Genomic DNA, 19,313 nt, shown 5'->3' on the forward strand with positions numbered 1-19,313 from the left:
CATTCTGGAAGGGGGCATGGAATATCTCCAAGTGGGCTAGGCTCCTATAGTCCTGCCTTCTTCATCTTTTTTACCCTTGCCTTAAAGCTACAGTGAGGGACGCGGGTGGCACTGTGGGTTAAACCACAGAGCCTAGGACTTGCTGATCAGAAGGTCGCAGTTCGAATCCCTGCGACGGGGTGAGCTCCCATTGTTCGGTCCCTGCTCCTGCCAACCTAGCAGTTCAAAAGCACCTCAAAGTGCAAGTAGATTAATAGGTACTGCTCCAGTGGGAAGGTAAACGGCATTTCCATGCGCTGCTCTGGTTCGCCAGAAGCAGCTTAGTCATGCTGGCCACATGACCCGGAAGCTGTACGCCGGCTCCCTCGGCCAATAAAGCAAGATGAGCGTCGCAACCCCAGAGTCGGCCACGACTGGACCTAATGGTCAGGGGTCCCTTTACTTTTACCTTTATAGCTACAGCAGTAGACAGCCCGATTTTCTGATACTTGTTCCAGGTAAAACATTTCCCCCATTTTATCCTCTGGAGATATGTCAGGGATGCCTTTAAAAAGTTTTATTATTATGCACTCGCATGTGCTAGACTTGTGTGCATTTCAGCCCCCTCCTCGTTCCAGGTGACCTGTTTATTGAGCCTTCTTCCTGATTTGTTTGCACCCACTTTGCAAGGAGGTTAGAAGACCTTGACCATTTATTGAGCATTCATTCTGATTTGTTTGTGGGTGGTCTCATGACATTGCATCAACAAAGTGTTACTCCACCTTTAAGTGCATTTCCCCATCCTTTTTACCAAAAATAAAAATAAAAATCCATTTTTGGGGGGAGAAACAAGTACTGTTGAACGTACATAAGTAAAATCTTCTATCATTTCAATGCCTTGCTACATAAAAAGTGACGTTGTTGTTACCATAAAGTAATGTTGTTAATCATAAAATATATATCGTAAGAATATTTAAATATATATAATGTTACACTTAGTGAGGCAATCAGTCCCAGAGAACTCAGCTCGATGGGCTATTTGTAATTAAATAAGATAATTTCATTGAGTTTACTAAGTAATTAAGATCCCAGAAAAAAATCAATCAAATCAGATATTTCCCAGTTTAAACTAATCCCAGAAATTACTTAATTTAATATCTCTTCAAGCAACATATGTGGATTTTTACATTTCACATTCTTTTCTTCCAGTAAGAAATTGGCATTTTTTTTAAAAAAACCCAAATCTATTATCCTGTTGTCAACCTAATTATGTTTGTTTTATCAGACCTTAGCAAATTTTCTAATTTAGGAGGGTCTGCTTTTCTCCTCATCACTGACATACAGCGGTATGAGTTACTGTTAGAAGATTAATGATCATTATTGAGGAAATTATTACATTTCTGTTGCTAACAATACTTAGAATACACAGATACATTTGACCCTTGTGACACATTTATTATGGCACAACTATTCATGGGCTACAGCTAGGGGTGGATGAACTTGTCAGTTTCATTTTCTCTCAATTTGTAACCCCCACCCCACTTGCTAAGTTCAGTTCTCCACATTTCTGCATTAGTTCCTTAAAAAAGGACTTGTGAAAATTTATCAGCATTTTAGTGCAAATTTATCCTATTATACATGTATTTGCAATTCATTTCCCCATATAAAATGCATTTTTCTATGTTAATTTCACCAATATATGCATTTTAATATACGCTTTACCCTGGCACATACATTTTTGTACGCATTACTTGGCTTGAAAACTACATTGCAAAATTCAGAGAAGTGTAACTTTTGAAAGAGGGCTGTGTTTCGTTTTGTGTATTGCTCCTGAAAATGCAGGTTTGGTAGATTCATCTTTACATGAACGAGATGGATGAAATTTCCCTCTCACTCCTAACTACTGTCCACCAGGTGCATGAAAGGGCATTTTGAGTTGCAGGCACCAAATCTACCTAGTTGGGGGGAGGTTTGTAAACATGAAGGTCAGCAAGAAATAAAACGTAGAAAGGGACAGACCTTGATAATGGCCTTATTAACAGGGACTATTCACTGTGGCAAACCCAGACACCGGTTCTTGTCCCCCAATCTACTGTGGCCGCACCTTTGGGGAATATTCCATTTCTGAATTTCCTGAATGCATCCCCTTCGCCTCTTCGACTCTATGAAACGAAACTTTTGTCAAGCTACCTAACATGAGGGCTGGGGAAATGCTATGTTCTGTATAGTCTGAAGCAGCCAGGTGGCCAAACTGGTTAGGACAGTTTTAAGCCTCTCAGTACCGTATTTTTCGCCCCATAGGGCGCACCGGCCCATAGGACGCACCTAGCTGTTTTTTTTTTTGGGGGGGGGGGGAAATAAAGAAAAAAAAATTATTCGCCCCCCCCAGCCCCCAGAACAGGCAGGTCTCCGCAAGCCTTGGGAGACCGGCACGACTTCCTGCTGGGCTCCCATGGCTTGTGGATATCTGCCTGAAGCCCAAACCAGGTCGGGAACAGCAGGATGGCGGCGCTGCGCCTCCCCGCTGTCCCCCGAGCTTGTGGGGCTGGCGGCGGGGAGAAGTGCGCTTCTCCCCACCACCAGCCTCCAAACCAGGTCGGGGAAGCGAAGCCCAGGACGCGCTGTGCAGCGCGCCCCAGACTTCGAGATGCAGGCTGCTATCTGCAAGCCTAGGGAGCCCGACGGGAACTCCCCCGGGCTCGCAAGGCTTGCGGAGAGCTTCCTGAAGCCTGGAGAGCGAGAGGGGTCGGTGCGCACCGACCCCTCTCGCTCTCCAGGCTTCAGTGAAAGCCTGCATTCACCCCATAGGATGCACACACATTTCTCCTTCATTTTTGGAGGGGAAAAAGTGCGTCCTATAGGGCGAAAAATACGGTATTTGCCACACTGGGTCTCTCCTAGCTTAGAAGCAGGGAAATTCAGCCTTTGATCTTCTGCATGCAAATCATGTGGTCTCCCACTAAACCACAGCCTTAGCACATTAAATGAAAAACAGACCTGAGGTTTGACAGAAACCCGCTGAGACCAGGAAACAATAGTAGCTGAGCTCCCACTGTTGACATACGCAGAAGCTAAGAAATGAAACTTAAAGGCTGTGGGGAAGGTCTGATCACTGCTGATCGAGGCAGCTGTCACTCACACAACCCAGCAGGGTGTGTGTGTGTCATCAAGTCCCAACAACTGAAGGCCAGTGGATTAGGGGGCAGAGATCATATAATTGTTCTCAGTGTCAAGTCACATTTCGTGAAAGAATCAGCTGCCATAACTTGGCTTAGGATGAATCTTCTGAAATCCATTTTGGATGCAGTGTGGCATGATAATTGGGGGGGTGGAGTCCAAGTTATGCTGGTGAGATTTACCATACAGTGGTACCTCGGGTTAAGTACTTAATTCGTTCCGGAGGTCCGTACTTAACCTGAAGCACCACTTTAGCTAATGGGGCCTCCTGCTGCCGCCGCGCCACCGGAGCACGATTTCTGTTCTCATCCTGAAGCAAAGTTCTTAACCTGAAGCACTATTTCTGGGTTAGCGGAGTATGTAACCTGAAGCGTATGTAACCCGAGGTACCACTGTACTTTTCTCCTTCGTCAGGAGGAAGTTGCACTGATCTCAGTCAGGGATTATTCCCTAGAAAGCATACACAGGACTGGTCATACTTGGGAATGACAGTTCAATCCTATACTCAGAAGTAAGCCCCATTGACTTCAATAGCAGAGCCAGGTAAGGTATAATGGATGTCAGCCTCATTGGATTCAGTGGGCACTTCCCTCTGTGTAAGCGCACATATAGGATCAGGCTGAGGGCCGGATTTAGGTTTGATGAGGCCCTAAGATACAGAAGGTAATGGGACACTATATTTTAGGGAGCAGGCTGGCAGGCAGGGCCCATTACTTACATCATAGGAGCCTACACAACAGAAAACACTGTTGCTGTACGTAGGATTTATTTTATTTGTTTTATTTTTTGGAAATCTACATGCAGTTTTTTTCTTTAATTTTTTTTGTGGCCCCCAAGAGAGGCCCCAAGCTATAGCTTGTTTAGCTCATACGTAAATCCGGCACTGATCAAGCTCAAACAACACAGGTGCCCGTCAGCAATATTATTTGAAATCACCATGATTAAATCATCCCTGGAGGGCATCTAGATAAAAGGCAGTCTGCAGTGGCATAGCATTAAACTAAAAACAAATATCTGCTCACTCCTCCATGCGGGCATTAAAAAAAAACAACGTACCGGACCCTGCTTAGCTACCCCCATCCCTCTTTAAGCATTGCAAATGCAGAAGCGCGACTAACGTGTGATCCAGTGCCGGGTTTACGTATAAGCTAAACAAGCTATAGCTTAGGGTCCCACTCTTTTGGGCCCCCCAAAAAAATTTAAAGGAAAAAAAACCCCTGGTTGTGCATTTACAAAATATAAAGCAAATAAAATAAAACTAGCCTGCTCGCCTGCTCCCTAAAATATCACTGGTTTGCTCCTATTAGGTCCATAAATTACCATATAGCATATATTCAACACACACAAAAAAAACAGCGACAATTTGCTGTTGACAAAGGACAGCTGGACATATAAAGGGCCCCATTACCTTCATCAAACCTAAGCCCCGCTCTGGTGCGGTCCCTTTTCTGCTGGAAGCGGGTGGGGGCGGAGCTGCTCCGGAGCCGCGCTTAAGTTTCACTTTCCAAGCTGTTCTCTCAAAAGGGGAAATCAAAACTCATCTCGGCGGCTCCGCTCTGCCCTCTAGCCGAGGAGCGCCGCGCTCAGAAGGGAAGCTTGGCAAGCGAGGCGCGGACGGGCTCGTTTCGACGCTCGTGGAAAGCGAAGTGAAGCGGGGCAGCGAGGAGATCCGGGCGGCTGGCGGTCGAGGCGCAGTAAGTCCCAATTCTTCTCGTGCTCAAACGTTGCATATTCCGTTTGCTTGCTTGTTTTTTTTTTTTTTTAATATTTCAGCTCTTCGGAGAGAGTCGGTGCTCCACTTGCTTTGGGAAAATAGCGCTGTTTGCACGAGACTCTTAGTCCCTGGGTCGTGGGTTCGAGTTCTGCATTGCAGCGGGGTGGACTAGATGACCCAATTTTGTGATTCAATCCTTAACTTCATTCTACCGGGATGGCTCTTTGCGATCAGGAACGCCTCTCCAGACTTATCAGCAGGCTGACAAAAACTACTTGTTAGGAAACAAAATAATAGGAAATAGGGAATAGAAAGGAGCCCCAGAGGGTTCAGTGGGTTCACTCAAAAATTAAAGGGTGCAGGGTTAACTGAGCGACATGGATAAGGGATCATATTTTGCCTCCGTTTTTAACTCAGAAATTGGCATACTCCTATAGCAGAGAAAAATTGGTCTGTCCTATTTAAAAGTGCATCATCAGGTGGAGCTGAGAGAGTCTCTTGCTGAAGTCCGTGTTCACCTACTGCTCTCCAGGTGTCTCTGCCTTCAATTCCCTCCAGCCCCAGCCATCACCAGGCAAAAATTTTGACCCTGGTCTGAATGCTTATGTTGCCCCTACAATGCCACCACTTTAGACCGCGGTGCTTATAACTTCACTTCAGAACCACACCATTAACATTTATCTTCTTCCTGATAAGTTAGATCAAAACCCCCAAATTTGCCAGCCAGCCCTGTGATGAGGGGGAAAGAGAAAGAAATACTCTGAGCATGTGCAGGTTTTCATTTTAAACACACGTACATCATAGCACCATCGTGAACTTCAGAAATAAAATAGCGTTTTCTGTGGCTGCCCTGGTGCTAAACACATTTGCATGGGAGTAAACACCATTTTGTTGTAGGAAAGGGTAATATATGTTTGAAGTGGAAAAGAATAAAATGTACCTGCATGGCCAACTGCTCCAGATATATGACATTAAAGAGAATAAAAATAAGAAATGATGATGCACGATGACCAGCAAGCCCTCTTCTCCCTCCTGGAAAAACAGCAGCAGGAGCAACAAGAGAGGTGCTTGTTTTGGGAGAAAATTGATTTGCATGTTGTCTACTTGTGTTGCATTATAGTACGTTTGATGGGCCAGAGAGCTGGACGTCCAAAGCCAAAAAGGACATTCAAGCTGGAGGAATATCAGACGATGACGGCCGAGGCAGATGAGGAGAGCTCTACAGAGGAAGCTTTGGAGACGTGCAGCCAGAAGCTCCAAGAGATTTGTGGGATGGCAGACTCAAGAAATGGTACTTTTAATATTTTTCTTACATTTTCATTTCTCAGGGGTGGGGAACCTTAGGCCTGGGGACTGACTGTGGCCCTCTGGGACTCTCTGTCTGGCCCTTGGCACACACACCTCGGGCCCCACCCTCTCCCAAGCCACGCACCTGTCCCCAGGCCACACCCCTCACCAACCCTGCTTCAGACCCTCCTCATATGTTTTTGCCTGGCTGAAATGCGTTCTTGAACTCTGATAAGACTTCTTGCTTGTCTGAGTGGAAGTTGAAGAGCAGGATGTGAGTGTGTGTAGAAATTACCCTAGAGCGCAACGGTACTTTTATCTTGCTTGTCTTTGGCGATCACTCATAGCCAAGTAAGATTGTCTTCCATGAACACGGTCTCAACAGTGAGTCCATAAGTGACTGTGGAGTCCAATTCTAGATCCACACGTCCTTCCACAGTGGGGACATAGGTTTCCAGGAGGGAGTTGATAATGGTGAGGGTTTGCCAAGCATGCCTTCCTCTTAGCACCTTTCTCCCTTTCGTCCTGAGTTCAAGCGTTTTCAAAGCCCACGTCGCCTTTGGTAAAGGCTCTTCTCAAACTGGAGCGCTCGCAGGCCAGTGTTTCCCAGTTGTCGGTGTTTATACTACATTTTTAAAGATTTCCCTTGAGTCTTTAAACCTCTTTTGTTGTCCACCAGCATTATTCTCACCTCAAATGACCAGTTTTGGCTTGTGCATTGTTTTGAAAACAGTGAACCTTTAACGGTGAACTTAATCAAATTTATCCCCCCACCCCAAGTTTCATATAATTTAGCTTTAGATTCTATGCCTATTTACACTGAAGCAAGTCCACCCCCCCGCATGAAATCTAATCCAAAGAAAGTGTCCATAGGATTGCAACCATAAGTCAAAAGTGTGTCATTCTCCCTGCCCTTAACCAAATCTGCTTGTCTGGGTGTTGTCTCTTATTTCCAGGAGCTGTTGGCCTGTACAATATTGGACTAAACTGCTGCCTCAACTCCTTGCTTCAGGTCTTGTTCATGAACAGACAGTTCACTATGATACTCCGGAGGTGAGTGAGGATTTCCCCACCATCCGGTGCAGTGCTTTGGATCAAAATCTCTTTCTCTAGAGGGCAGTGGGGTGGGGGAAATGCTTAATTCGGGTTGGCATATTTCACAGACCAGAGTGTGCACAAACAACAACAACAATAATAATTAAAATAAATAAATAAATTGAAGATTAAAAACCAAACCTCCCCAAACTTGGATAATTGCTATAACTTGTAAAAATGCACATAAGCCTCCCAAAAGAGGACATGTCTGGGATTTCCCGGACTTATGGCAACTAGCTTAATTTAAAAATGGAGCATTTTTTTCCACCCTCCAAGAGCAGTGGTTTGGATTCAAATCACTGTGCTTTTTTTTTTTTAAAGCAAGTGATTTTAAAATCAACATTTGTAGACTCCTACTTAGGATTAGCTGAACCCAGGTACAGACAACTTGTACACAGGTACTAGATAGCATTTCTGTGCACTGCTTTGGTTCGCCAGAAGCGGCTTAGTCATGCTGGCCACATGACCCGGAAGCTGTATGCCTGCTCCCTCGGCCAGCAGAGCTAGATGAGCGCTGCAACTCCAGAGTTGTCCGTGACTGGACCTAATGGTTAGGGGCCCTGCTTTACCTTTACCTTTACTAGATAGCATGTGAAGGCCCCTTAGACCATAAGAAGAGCCCTGCGGGATAAGACCCATCTAGTCTGCTTTCCTGTTCTCACACTGACCAGTTGAATACCTATGGGAATCCTGCAAGCATGTGAAGGCCCCTTAGACCATAAGAAGAGCCCTGCGGGATAAGACCCATCTAGTCTGCTTTCCTGTTCTCACACTGACCAGTTGAATACCTATGGGAATCCTGCAAGCAGAACCTGAGTGCAAAAGCCCTCTCTGCACTTTTGATTTGCAGTAACTGGCTTTCAGAGGCATATCACCTCTAACAGTTGAGGGAGAACAAGCCATCATGGGTAGTAGTTACTGACTGACTTACCCTTCATGAATTTTTCTTATCTGCTTTTAAATCCATGCAGGTTGCCATAGCCACATCTTGCAAATGCAAATTCCATCGTTTATGGAGTGTGGAAAGCCAACCCTGGCATTTAAACCTTTGCTAGGTTCCTGCTTAAACTTCCATTTAACGAATGCATTTGCAAGTCATTATATGTGCGATTGCACTTAGTTCTTAAAAAAAAACACCCTTTCCATTGTGACTTTTCTTCAAGGAAGTGTGGTTAAGATTGCAGGCTTAAAGCACGAGTCCCTGTGTTTTCTGACTGTAAAGTGCGGTGATAGCTTTCCTTCTTTCTGTTGCCAGGATCAAAGTGCCCTTTGAAGCTGCGGAGCAGAAAGCAAGTGTGCCTTATCAAATGCTCTTGCTTCTGGAGCAGATGCAACGGAGCAAGAGAAGATCTGTGCATCCCTTGGATCTTGTCCGCTGCCTCTCAATGCACAATGTGAAATGTAAGGAGCAAGTGGAGCCTTTCTGTTCCCCTAGGGAGGTGTCATTTGGAGGGTGGGGGTTGCTTATAGTTAATAACTGCCCTCCCCCTACAGAACACGTGCAGAGGTGTTTTGATAAACGTCTTCGGAAACGGTAGTCAGGCTGTGTTTGTGGATTGATGGGGCAAGAATGGAAGGTTGGCTGCTAAAAATATATATAGAGCATTGGAATCTGGAGGAAAGGGGCGAAAATAGAGGAATTTGGGAAAGGCATAAACAAGCCGTTGTGCTAAATTTTGCTTGCGCCTCTTCCTTTTGTCTAGTGCTTGTTCTGTATGATGCTTCTCAACTCTTCTTGATCCTCTGGAACCTAATTAAGGACCAAATCACAAACGTGAATCTGGTAAGAGTCCGGATTTTGCAAAGGAAAACATGTTACTTCCACGTTGTATGCAGACACAATGAGTTACCTGCAGAGGCCCTTGAAGTATAGCCAAGAATACTTTTGTCCCTTGTTGAAAAATCAGAACTTATGATGCAGGCTTATGTTTGGAGCCCTGCCAGAGAGTTCTGTATAACTCAGCAAATACATCAGTTAAGGTAGCAGAAATGGGATCAGCTCCCCTGGATCTCTCCCCACCACGGCTACTATTTAGGAAAACATGCAATTGAAATCACACTATTATTCTAACTTGCAATATGGCTCTGGGTTGTGCCCTTTTAATTTGCAGAGTTCCCATCACACATAAATACAAAACCCAGAAGCACGTAACAAAGAGTTTGATAGCATAAACTTAAAAATACTGAGTACACAACTCTCTCCAGGATCCTTTAATCTGATTCACCTTCCCCTGCCCTGCTCTCCATTTAAAGTACACTGTGATCTCCTATTCTGTTTAATAACTTTATAAACAGCTTTTTCATTAAAAAATGGTGTATATAATTAAAAAATAAAATTAATCCAACCATTTTTTTGGGGGGGGAACCCACAGCCTAGTAATAAAACAATAGTAAACATAGACAAGAAAGCAGGATAGCCACCATCTTGGATGGCTTTAAAAGAATATTAAACAAATGTCTGCGTTAGATCTGCTGAATAGAGGATTCTGTAGTGAGACAGATAATTGGGCTTGGTGATGGCTTTCTGCTTGTTTTCACTCTAATGGGCACCAGTTTGAGGCCTGTCAGTGGAATCATGCAAAGAGCAGTGCTTGTTGACAACACAGAGCACATTATTTATTCGCTTCTGGTTTTCTCCTCCCCTCTCTTTAAGGTTGAAAGCCTGGCTCTCCTGCACACCATCCAGCTGCAGCAGAACCTAGTGTGTCAAAAGTGCTCAGCTGAAATGAAGAAGGAGAGCAACTTGCTGATGTTCCCACTCCCGATGTTTGATTCTGATTCTCACCCAGTCAGGACATTGGTATGTGAAGAGGGTCTCCATCGCACTGTGCTTCATCCTATTTAAGCAAATGGGTCAGAACTGGGTTTCTAGTGTAGTGCTCCCTTCTGTCCTGTAGAGGGTGTGCTCATATTGAAAGCTTAATATCAACACAATGTTTCTGCTGGGGGAGGGCTCCAGAAATGGAAAGTGGGGCAGAGGAGGCTAAACAAACAAACAAAACTCCAGAAAGATTGGTTGGGGAGGAAGGGGAAGACTCTTGCTGTACTCAGAACTCGTTGATAAATGGTTTCAGATCATTTTATAGGGCTCCACAACCAACTGCACCACCTTGCTTGCTGTGCCTGGGGAGCAGAGCTTTTCTGTAGAGGGATGTTCTGAATGGAGTTCTGATGTATGGAGAGAGCGAGAGGCTGAGAGTGGAGGGGCTGATCCCCAGACTTCTAGAAATGTGCTTCTTGTTCTTCTTCAACATGTCCAATCTTAGGAAAACAAAACTTCTGGGGCTGCCAGTGTCTCTCTGTTTCAGTATGTGACAGGGACTGTGCAGGAAATGGAGGCAACTGCCCATACAGTCTCTGTCAGGCATCATACTGCCATTACTGTGGTCATGGCTTCAAGGTGATGCTCACCTGTGTCAGGTGTGTGCATGTGGACAGGTGGGCCAAAGCAGTGGCCAAGAGGGCAAAGTAAGAGGCAATGATGATGATATAATATTAAATTTACATACCACTCTTCACCTGAAGATCTCAGAGCAGACAGGTGTGGGAGAACTTTGCAAATAAGACCTGGTATATGGGTGATGGTGGGTACTTACCTTGTCTGAAGGTAGACTCTGAGACACAATAATCCAGTGTAGTAGCATATCTGAAATCAGGCCAGAGCCAAAATGGAAGGATTAGCAGAAAACCCCATGGCTGCTGCTCCAGACTCCTTGGATGCAAGTGTAACAACTTTTTTAAAACCTATGGCTCCTACTGGGTTGAAGACCTGTGTATTTTCCAGAAATACGCACAACGTGCAATTGTGATAACACCTTGTTATCACATCAGGAGCAGGGGGGCTGTTAGATAAAGGCAACTTGTAGCCCTCCAGATTCTTCTGGATTCTCACTTGCATCAGTTCCATCCAGCAGGAATTCCTCTGGGCACGTGGGACTAATCTATGCTCTTTGCCTTATTCAATTCTTCTAGGGAGATTCATTGCGTCGTTTCTTTGCGCCGGAACAGCTGGTGGGTGAAAATGCATGCCACTGCGAACAGTGTGGCTTGGAAACGCCACATCTACGGGTAATGTTGCCTTTGAACGTTAATTGGCAATTCAATCCTTGGAGCTTCATGTTGTTTCCATGTTGGATGAGGATATTTGTTCATAGAAGAATCATGGGGTCTCGCTTTTGGCCATTATTGGCAGGGCATTTTCTTTGAATTCAGAAGGTCCCAGATTCAATCTCTGGCATCTCTAGGTAGGGCTGAAGTTCTGGAGAGCTGTGGCCTGTCAGGGTAGATGAGACTCAGCTAGATGGAGCAATAGCCTGGCGAGGCATCTTCATGTGTTTCTAAGCTATTTACACCCCAATTCACAAGGCGGTTCCCACCCTGTATGAAGTGGTTGAGGTGACTGTGGCGTTCACACAGGGTCCCCGGACGTTTGACGGTCTATTGATCCCTGTGCCACCACTGCGATCACTTCCCCGCTGCCACCAACCCGTTACTCTTGGGTACACACTGAGTCCAGACAGTTGTTAACATTAAACCAAATAAACAAGTTTATTTTATAAGCATTAACAAGTTTATGGTTTCAGATAATTTTTCTTGTCAGTTTCTTAATCTTAGTTTCTTTACTGACCTATACCTTCCTAATACCTTCTAACTGATTATCCCAACTATTTTAACTGACTCCTCTTAACAGATTCTCTCACTCTCTCACATCAAACTAGCCCAACCCACAGACTTATCCTCCCTCTCCCTTCTCTAACTCCAGACAGACTTCTTAACAACTGTAACTCTAACTCCTCCCCTTGGGTTCCTATTGGTTAATCATTTTACACTTACTTAAGCTTTTCCTTATGACCCAGTATGATGTCACACACCTAGAAGGGCAAATGCCACAGTGACTAGTGACAATTTGCTAAACATCATTTGGATCCAGATTTTCAGAAGGGTGAAAAGGGCGTGATTTCTCTGGATCAGTAGTCCCTCCCTTGCTTTGCAACTATTTTATGCTGACCTCTGTATTCCAGTCTTTGTCTTTCATTGTTGGTGTGCATTGATTTTGCAGGGCCTGAGAGTTACACGTCTGCCACAGACATTGATGCTGCACCTAAAGCGTTTCTGCTGCACAGAAGGCAGCCAGACCTGGAAAATCAGCCATTCTTTAGCCTTCCCACAGAGCCTAAATTTCAGTGAGATCCTGATGCCAGAACAGTACAACCAGGATGCGCAGGAGGTGGGACACTTACCTGCATCATCATTCACTTCGGACTTAGAAGGCATAATGAAATGGCCCAAAGCAGGTGTGGAGAACTTCTGGCTCTTCCAACATTGATGAACTGCAATTCCCATCAGGAAGCATGGTCAATGGCTTGGGATGAGGGGGCTTATAGTTCAGCAATGTCTGGAGGACCACAGATTCCCAACCTATGGGCTAAAGCAGGAGGGTGCCTTGCCTGGACTGAATGTTCAGGTCCCCTGAGACTGCATCTGTTTTCACCATGGTCACCCAAGTGCTTTCATCACATTCTGGGATAACGTATTCAAGAACTGCAGAGCAATATTAGTCCCAAGAGTGGAAGATTGCATTTTGTCCACCCTTGTTCCTGTGGACGCTGTTCTAGATGCTCTCAATATTATGAAGCAGGAATTAACAGGTCCCAGAAAGGGATGTCATTTCAACTTCAAGGTTGCTATACTGTTTGTTCTGCAACAGTATTTGAGGAAGACATTGTTGTCTCCTATCCCCACCCCACAGCAGAAATTCCCCTCCTTAAGAGGTATGTTCAAGGAAGACATAAGGATGAAGCGCTTTGGTCGGTGGGGAGTCAGAGAAGCACGATGGTCTATTCTCTAAAAAAAGCGGGGAGAATAGGTAGTGCTTTTTCTGGGGGTACTCAAGGCTCCGCAGTACTGGCACCTCACCCCCCAATGTTAAAAGTGTGGCACTTACTGTAACAACTTCACGGTGAGTACCACCGCCTTTTTTCTATTAAAAAAGCACTGGGAATAGGGAATTAGAAGTGCTATGCAACTTAAACAATGGAAAATGGAAAACATTTCTCTAAATTTGAAATGGAGGTTAAGCCTGCCGAAAATGTTGTTTTGGGTATATTGGACCCCAAAACATTTATTTATTTGATTTGCATTTCCTCCAAGGAGCTCAATGTGGCATTCATGGTTTCCTCCCTCCCCATTTTATCCTCAAAACAATCCGTGAAGTAGGGTAGGCTAAGAGACAGTGACCAGTCCAAGATTACCCAATGAGTTTCATGTCTGAGTAGGGTCCTAGTCCAACCACGACACTACACTGGATCTTTATCTCAGGAAGGCACTGTCTAATACAGAAAGATACTGGAGGTGTAATGCTGGAAAGGCCTCATTGAGGCATATGATGTGGTCCTGTCCAGTGATAGTAATTCCCTGTTTTGTATCTCTCCTGTCTTCCATTGAAAATATCTCTCTATGACTCTTTCCAGGATGATGGGTTGTATGATCTGTTTGCGGTTGTTGCTCACTCGGGATCAGCTAACTTTGGTCATTACTCTGCATACATTTGGAGTCTCACGGAAAGCAGGTGGTATTGCTTCAACGACTCGAGCGTCTGTCAGGTGAGGAAGGCAGCCTATATGTGGCGTTGTGCCTGCTTCCCTTCCCTTCCACCTCTCCCGGCAAAATCAGGGTCTGAGATCTAACCACGATGTGTGTCAGCGCATTGAAAAAGGTTGCAAGCCATGCTGGACGATGGTCCAAATCCAGACCTAATTGTGCACAAACAAGGAATGGGCATTTGAATGGATGTCAGAATGCACTTCCCATTCAAAGCCATGTAGCACTACAGATAGACACCTCTGATTTATGCTAGTGGTTCCTGATCCAGCTAGGGCCAGTTGTGAATAACGGTGCAATCCTATACATGTCTACTCAGAAGAAGGTCCCATTGAGTTATGGGACCGGAGTCTTGGGCAATTTTATAGATTTTATATATAAAACATGGGTTAATTGGCTTGAGTCTGAAGCAGCCCTAATTAAAAGATAACCAAGTCCAGTAGCAGCAAAAATTACATAGAATCATAGATTTGTGGAGTTGGAAGGGATTCCGAGGGTCATTTAGTTCAACTCCCTGCAATACAGGAATCTCAGCTAAAGCATCCATGACAGATGGCCACCCAACATCTTTGGGTAATATTTAGAACAAGATGTGTGTAAAAGGTCTTAAACCTCTGCATAGTGGTCTGTAAAGATCTTTACTTTAAAAGTGAATTACACATCTGCTTAAAAGGTTAACCCAAGATTTTTTCAATTAAAAAAAAATACAGTCATCTATCAGCTGTGTAACAACTTATAATAATTCTCTTCATCTATTATAAGAAAAAAAGTTTTAATATTAGCTCTATATTTTATGTGCTTTTGCAATGGATGTGAGTGGGGTTTTGAATCTGTCTCATTCACTTGCTCCCTGTACTGTGTATTCTGCAGGTATCCTGGGATGATGTCAAATGTACCTATGGAAAAGCATATCTCCGCTGGTAAGGCGGGCCAACTGTTTTTTCTCTTAATCCTACTGGAAGACCTGGGGGGCGGGTGCTGGAGGAGGCAGTGAAATGAGTATGGCTGGCTGTGTGGAAAACAAAATAAAAAAACCATTGCATTTTGGTTTGGAATGAGCTGGTTTCAAGATGAGCTTCTTCCACCCTAGGTGTTCATTGTTGGGAAGAAATTGGATCAATGGTCCAACTAGGTATAGGGCATCTTCTTAATCCTGTGTACTCTTTTGGATAGAGATTTGAGGACTAACTACAGGTTGACCACTGTGCTGTTTGGTTTTGACTTGCTTATATTCTCCTTCCTGTAGGGGTGAAACAGCCTATCTCCTGGTTTACCTGAAAAGGAATTGTTGGATGCTATGATTTGATTGGCTCAGGACAACCACAGGGAGGTTGCAATTTTTGTGTCCAGATTCTCCAAATACCAGATGACTGACTGTGCAGATTTGTGCAAGAGAGTACAAGCGATACGTGAACTCAAAGCACCAAGAAGGGAGACCTTTTGGAAAGAAGGCTCAGAAACACACACTTTTATCTGCAATCTGTCTTTGGAAGTTACACAGTGCCTTACTTTCAGACCCTCTGCAGCCGGCTAGTACAGGAGACAGGGCCAGTGGTTTAAGTGTCTTGAGACTTGTATTTTCATGAGGATACTGAGAATTGTTCTAAGAGAGCTTATACTCCCCTGCCGCCACACACACCCCTCAACACACTTTTCATAAAACTAGTTCCCAGGATTTTCTGCACAGTTGAGCCAGCTTATATGCAGCATAGAATTACCCTTCATCTCCCCATCCCAACCTCTCTGTTCTACCTCAGCCATGACACTTCTTAGCTGCCCCTTTATAAAGCAGAACCTGCAGGGGGGTAGAGACGATGGCAGATCCTCGCATATCACATGCAATGGGCTTCTGAACCCAAGAAGTACAGAGGTTGCCATCTGCTGGGCATATCAAAACCAGCTGCAATATTCAGTCTCCTTTGCTCACACACTAACATGGAAGCATTTACTTATAGTAGGTGGGGCAATTTTATTTCAGCCATCTGCGTGTTAGATGTTTCTGGGTATGGGTGTCACTAGTAGATGGTGCAACTCATTTAAAAAACCGACTCAAGCATTTGTCCTACACATGGTTCAGGCACTCTTAAGCACATTTGATTTCAGTGACTTCAAAACAGGCAATTTAGCATGAGACCACACAATGTAGTTCTGTCTAGCACAGAAACATCTGTTTGGATAATCTTATTTTCCTAGTATAGATAGGAGTTGCATAGAATCTCCGTTAGCATCTTATGCCTTAGTCTAGAAGTTAACTGACCTTGTTATTTAGTACATATTTTATATAAGCTGCTTGCATGAAAATAAAGCAGTTTATTGTGAAGCAGCCCTGCTGTTGGCAGATTACCTCATTTTCCTTTAAATTAAATTGACAACTTGGAGAAATGTGCACTTCTTGCTATGCCACAGGAGTATTTGCTTTTATTTATTGAGTTTTTCTGTGTTTTGCCTTGCCTTGTAAGGCAGCCTAAATAAAATAAAAATATCAAAGGGCTGCAATAACAACTCGAGACTAAGACTAATTTTTCCAGGCTATCAGCTAAACTATTTTATATTTATGCTCCCTGTATTGTATTTATGCTCACTGCTGGGAATACTTAATAAACCAACATGTGTGCCGTGCTAAATAGGTGCCTATGAAAACAACGTCGACGACAAAAATCCTCTTATTTTTCCTCCACTTCTGCAGATGAAATCAAAGAATCATTCACATGGCTAGAGTAGCTTTCATTTGTGCTGAAATGTATTTTTGATACTGTGAGTGCTGTGGAACTATGGTGGCTCCTTAGAATGGGAGAGGGGTGGGGGGATGAGTTGTCATTCATCACCTGGTGGCTGATAGTTTGGGTGCTCAGCAAATATGAAACAAAACCAAAGAGTCAACCCTCAGAGGCATTGTAATAATAATAATAATAATAACAACAACAACAACAACAACAACAACAATACCATTATTGTCATTGTAAATCCTGTGTACCAAGAGATTTGCATACCTGTCTCTTCGTCAGCATGTATCTCTTTGTATAAAATAGATTCTACCCTCACTTAGTATGTGAATAGAGCAGACATATGAATTGGAAAAATGGAAAAAGGAAGATTCCTTCGAAAAACTGACTGGTTGCTTTTATTTGGTAAATTCATGATGTTCCTAGAAATTAATTTGATTACAAAACAAGAATCGACACCGATCCTTTCATTTGCATTGCTGGTGATATGAACCAAATGAAGACGGTTTGGATAAAGAATTGATTCTATATTTATTGTTAGTGTCCAGAATAGTTAGCTAATGCCTGGTAATTTTGGATAATATTGTTACCCCCAACAAAACTAATAGTGGGCACTTATGATTCTATAGATAGATTTTTTAAAAATATCACTAGAAAATATCACTAGAAATTTTGCATTGGGGACTTTGAACCCTGCAGCAATTCAGACTGGAAACTGTTTCTCAGCTACAAACCATCCAAGTCTTGCACAAAACATTATTTGCTCCTGAATCTGCTGGCTCAGGACCCTTGTTGAATGAGAAGCAGCACTTTATGTGCTGCAAGGCATCTGTTGCATTCTTGGCTGCTGTGACCCAAGAAGTTCTCACGCACAACTGGCTTCTCAGATCAGGGGAGGTACCTCGTGCTGTGCTTTGCAATGTATGAAGCACCCAGCAGCTGGCAGGCATTTTGCTCTTCAAAAACAAGTTACAACAATCTGAGAGTTAAATGTGTTACTTACAGCATCCGGGGAATAGGTTCCAAACCCCAATACGGGTATTTTGTTCCCATCATTCATTGTGATGCCACGGTCTTTGCTAAGTGCCATTCCTGCTTCTGTGCTTGTTCAGTTCTAGGCTCCAGGCTGAAACTGATCAACCCTCTTGTAGGAAAAACTCGAGTGAGAAGAATGAAGTTCCTGTTTCCAATTAAATGTCTTCTCTTGGCACGATAGGAGGGGAGTGTCTAAGCAAATGCCCTGAAGAAATGAGAGAGAAGGACGTGGACACTTCCTAACCTATGCCCAAATTTTTATGAGTAATTTTCAGCAGAATGTCCTTTGGTACACCAGCAGCTTTCATTGCTGACTTCTCAGCATTGCTTTCACAGGATAGATAATAGCTATCTTCTTCCTGTTCTTCTTTGCCTTCCAATAAAGGAAAGCAGACGGGCGAGCAGACTTAAGCATTTGTCCCACGCAGCGTTCAGGCACCCTTAAAAAACTCTTGTATTTTGATAGCCAAAAAATAAAATAAAGCCAAGGAATAAAAATATTATGTTTAAAACAAAATTTACATATATTATTGCTAATTTATATTTTAATTTATTATAATCTTTTAGCTAGCATATTGCCCTTTGTGTGTTACATAATGCCTGTGAAATATGCATTTTAAGGAAACATCTTCCTTAGATATGATGAAAGGGAAGTGACTAAGCCAGTGTTCTGTTGAAGCTAGAAAGAAGGGCAGGGACACTCCCTATCTTGCTCCAGACTTTGGATTAATTTGATTCCAACGAAGAGTTGCAGTGCTTACCAATGGCACATGTTAACTATACCGAAGTTTCTTAATTTTCACCACAGTGTCTTCCTAAACACCAATGGCTTTGATTGGTGACTTAGCATTGCTTTTGCCGGGCAAATGATAGTTGACTGATGGGGGAGAAAAGATTTCATCTCTTTATTATTAATATTGTTCTGATAAAACTATTTTGAGACCTGTCATAAACTTTGACATGTTAACTGTTAGACATGGGAGAAGTAGGCCTCAAAGCTAAGCAGATCTCCAGGCAGAGGTATTGAACTGAAACAAATATACTCAGAAACAAAATAACCAATGAAATATGTGGAGGCGTCTGTTGACTTCATAAAGCAGAATGCTCAGTATGCCAAGGAGGGGGAAAAGGATGTAATAGACCCTCCAAATGTCCCTATTTTCCAGGGACAGTCCCAGATTAACAGAAGCCATGCTGGTTTCTGATTTGATCCTGGAATGTCCCGCTTTTCCTTAAGGTAAAGGTAAAGGGACCCCTGACCATTAGGTCCAGTCATGACTGACTCTGGGTTTGCGGCGCTCATCTTGCTTTATTGGCCGAGGGAGCCAGCGTACAACTTCCGGGTCGTGTGGCCAGCATGACTAAGCTGCTTCTGGCGAACCAGAGCAGCACACAGAAACGCCATTTACCTTCCCACTGGAGCGCTACCTATTTATCTACTTGCACTTGACGTGCTTTCGAACTGCTAGGTTGGCAGGAGCAGGGACCGAGCAATGGGAGCTCACCCCATCGGAGGGATTCGAACCGCCGACCTTCTGATCGGCAAGTCCTAGGCTCTGTGGTTTAACCCCTATTTTTAACGGAGGGTATGGAGTTACGCGATCCCCGAGCCAAGGAGATTATTAACTGTACAAACTTTAGAAGACATCTGAAAGCAGCCCTGTGTAGGGAAGTTTTTTAATTTTTAATGTTTTTATATATAT

General features: G+C 43.8%; 1 protein-coding gene across 2 annotated transcripts; it reads left to right on the plus strand.

Annotated features, from left to right (window-relative positions):
* Positions 1-4,583: 4,583 nt before the first annotated feature.
* Positions 4,584-16,495, plus strand: USP18 (ubiquitin specific peptidase 18). 2 transcript variants are annotated; one of them, XM_053405227.1, is made up of 11 exons: positions 4,584-4,850; positions 6,008-6,161; positions 7,114-7,210; positions 8,508-8,653; positions 8,956-9,035; positions 9,906-10,052; positions 11,225-11,320; positions 12,312-12,479; positions 13,723-13,854; positions 14,723-14,772; positions 15,099-16,495. In XM_053405227.1, the coding sequence occupies exons 2-11, from the start codon at positions 6,062-6,064 to the stop codon at positions 15,151-15,153; spliced, it is 1,071 nt and encodes a 356-aa protein (XP_053261202.1). In that variant the 5' UTR covers positions 4,584-4,850; positions 6,008-6,061; the 3' UTR covers positions 15,154-16,495. The 2 variants fall into 2 exon arrangements, with proteins under 2 accessions (XP_053261202.1, XP_053261201.1); XM_053405226.1 differs by having other exon boundaries at positions 4,673-4,850; positions 5,991-6,161.
* Positions 16,496-19,313: the final 2,818 nt, after the last annotated feature.

The sequence above is a fragment of the Podarcis raffonei genome, chromosome 10, assembly GCF_027172205.1.
Source record: "Podarcis raffonei isolate rPodRaf1 chromosome 10, rPodRaf1.pri, whole genome shotgun sequence".
Classification (NCBI taxonomy): Eukaryota; Metazoa; Chordata; class Lepidosauria; order Squamata; family Lacertidae; genus Podarcis; species Podarcis raffonei.

What these genes read in the sequence shown, in the direction of transcription:
- USP18 (XM_053405226.1), top strand. Translation starts at nt 5,999, where the DNA reads ATGGGCCAGAGAGCTGGACGTCCAAAGCCAAAAAGGACATTCAAGCTG. An exon ending in TTCACTATGATACTCCGGAG is followed by an intron (nt 7,211 to 8,507) that starts GTGAGTGAGGAT and finishes TTCTGTTGCCAG; the next exon opens with GATCAAAGTGCCCTTTGAAG. An exon ending in TGGAAACGCCACATCTACGG is followed by an intron (nt 11,321 to 12,311) that starts GTAATGTTGCCT and finishes TTGATTTTGCAG; the next exon opens with GGCCTGAGAGTTACACGTCT.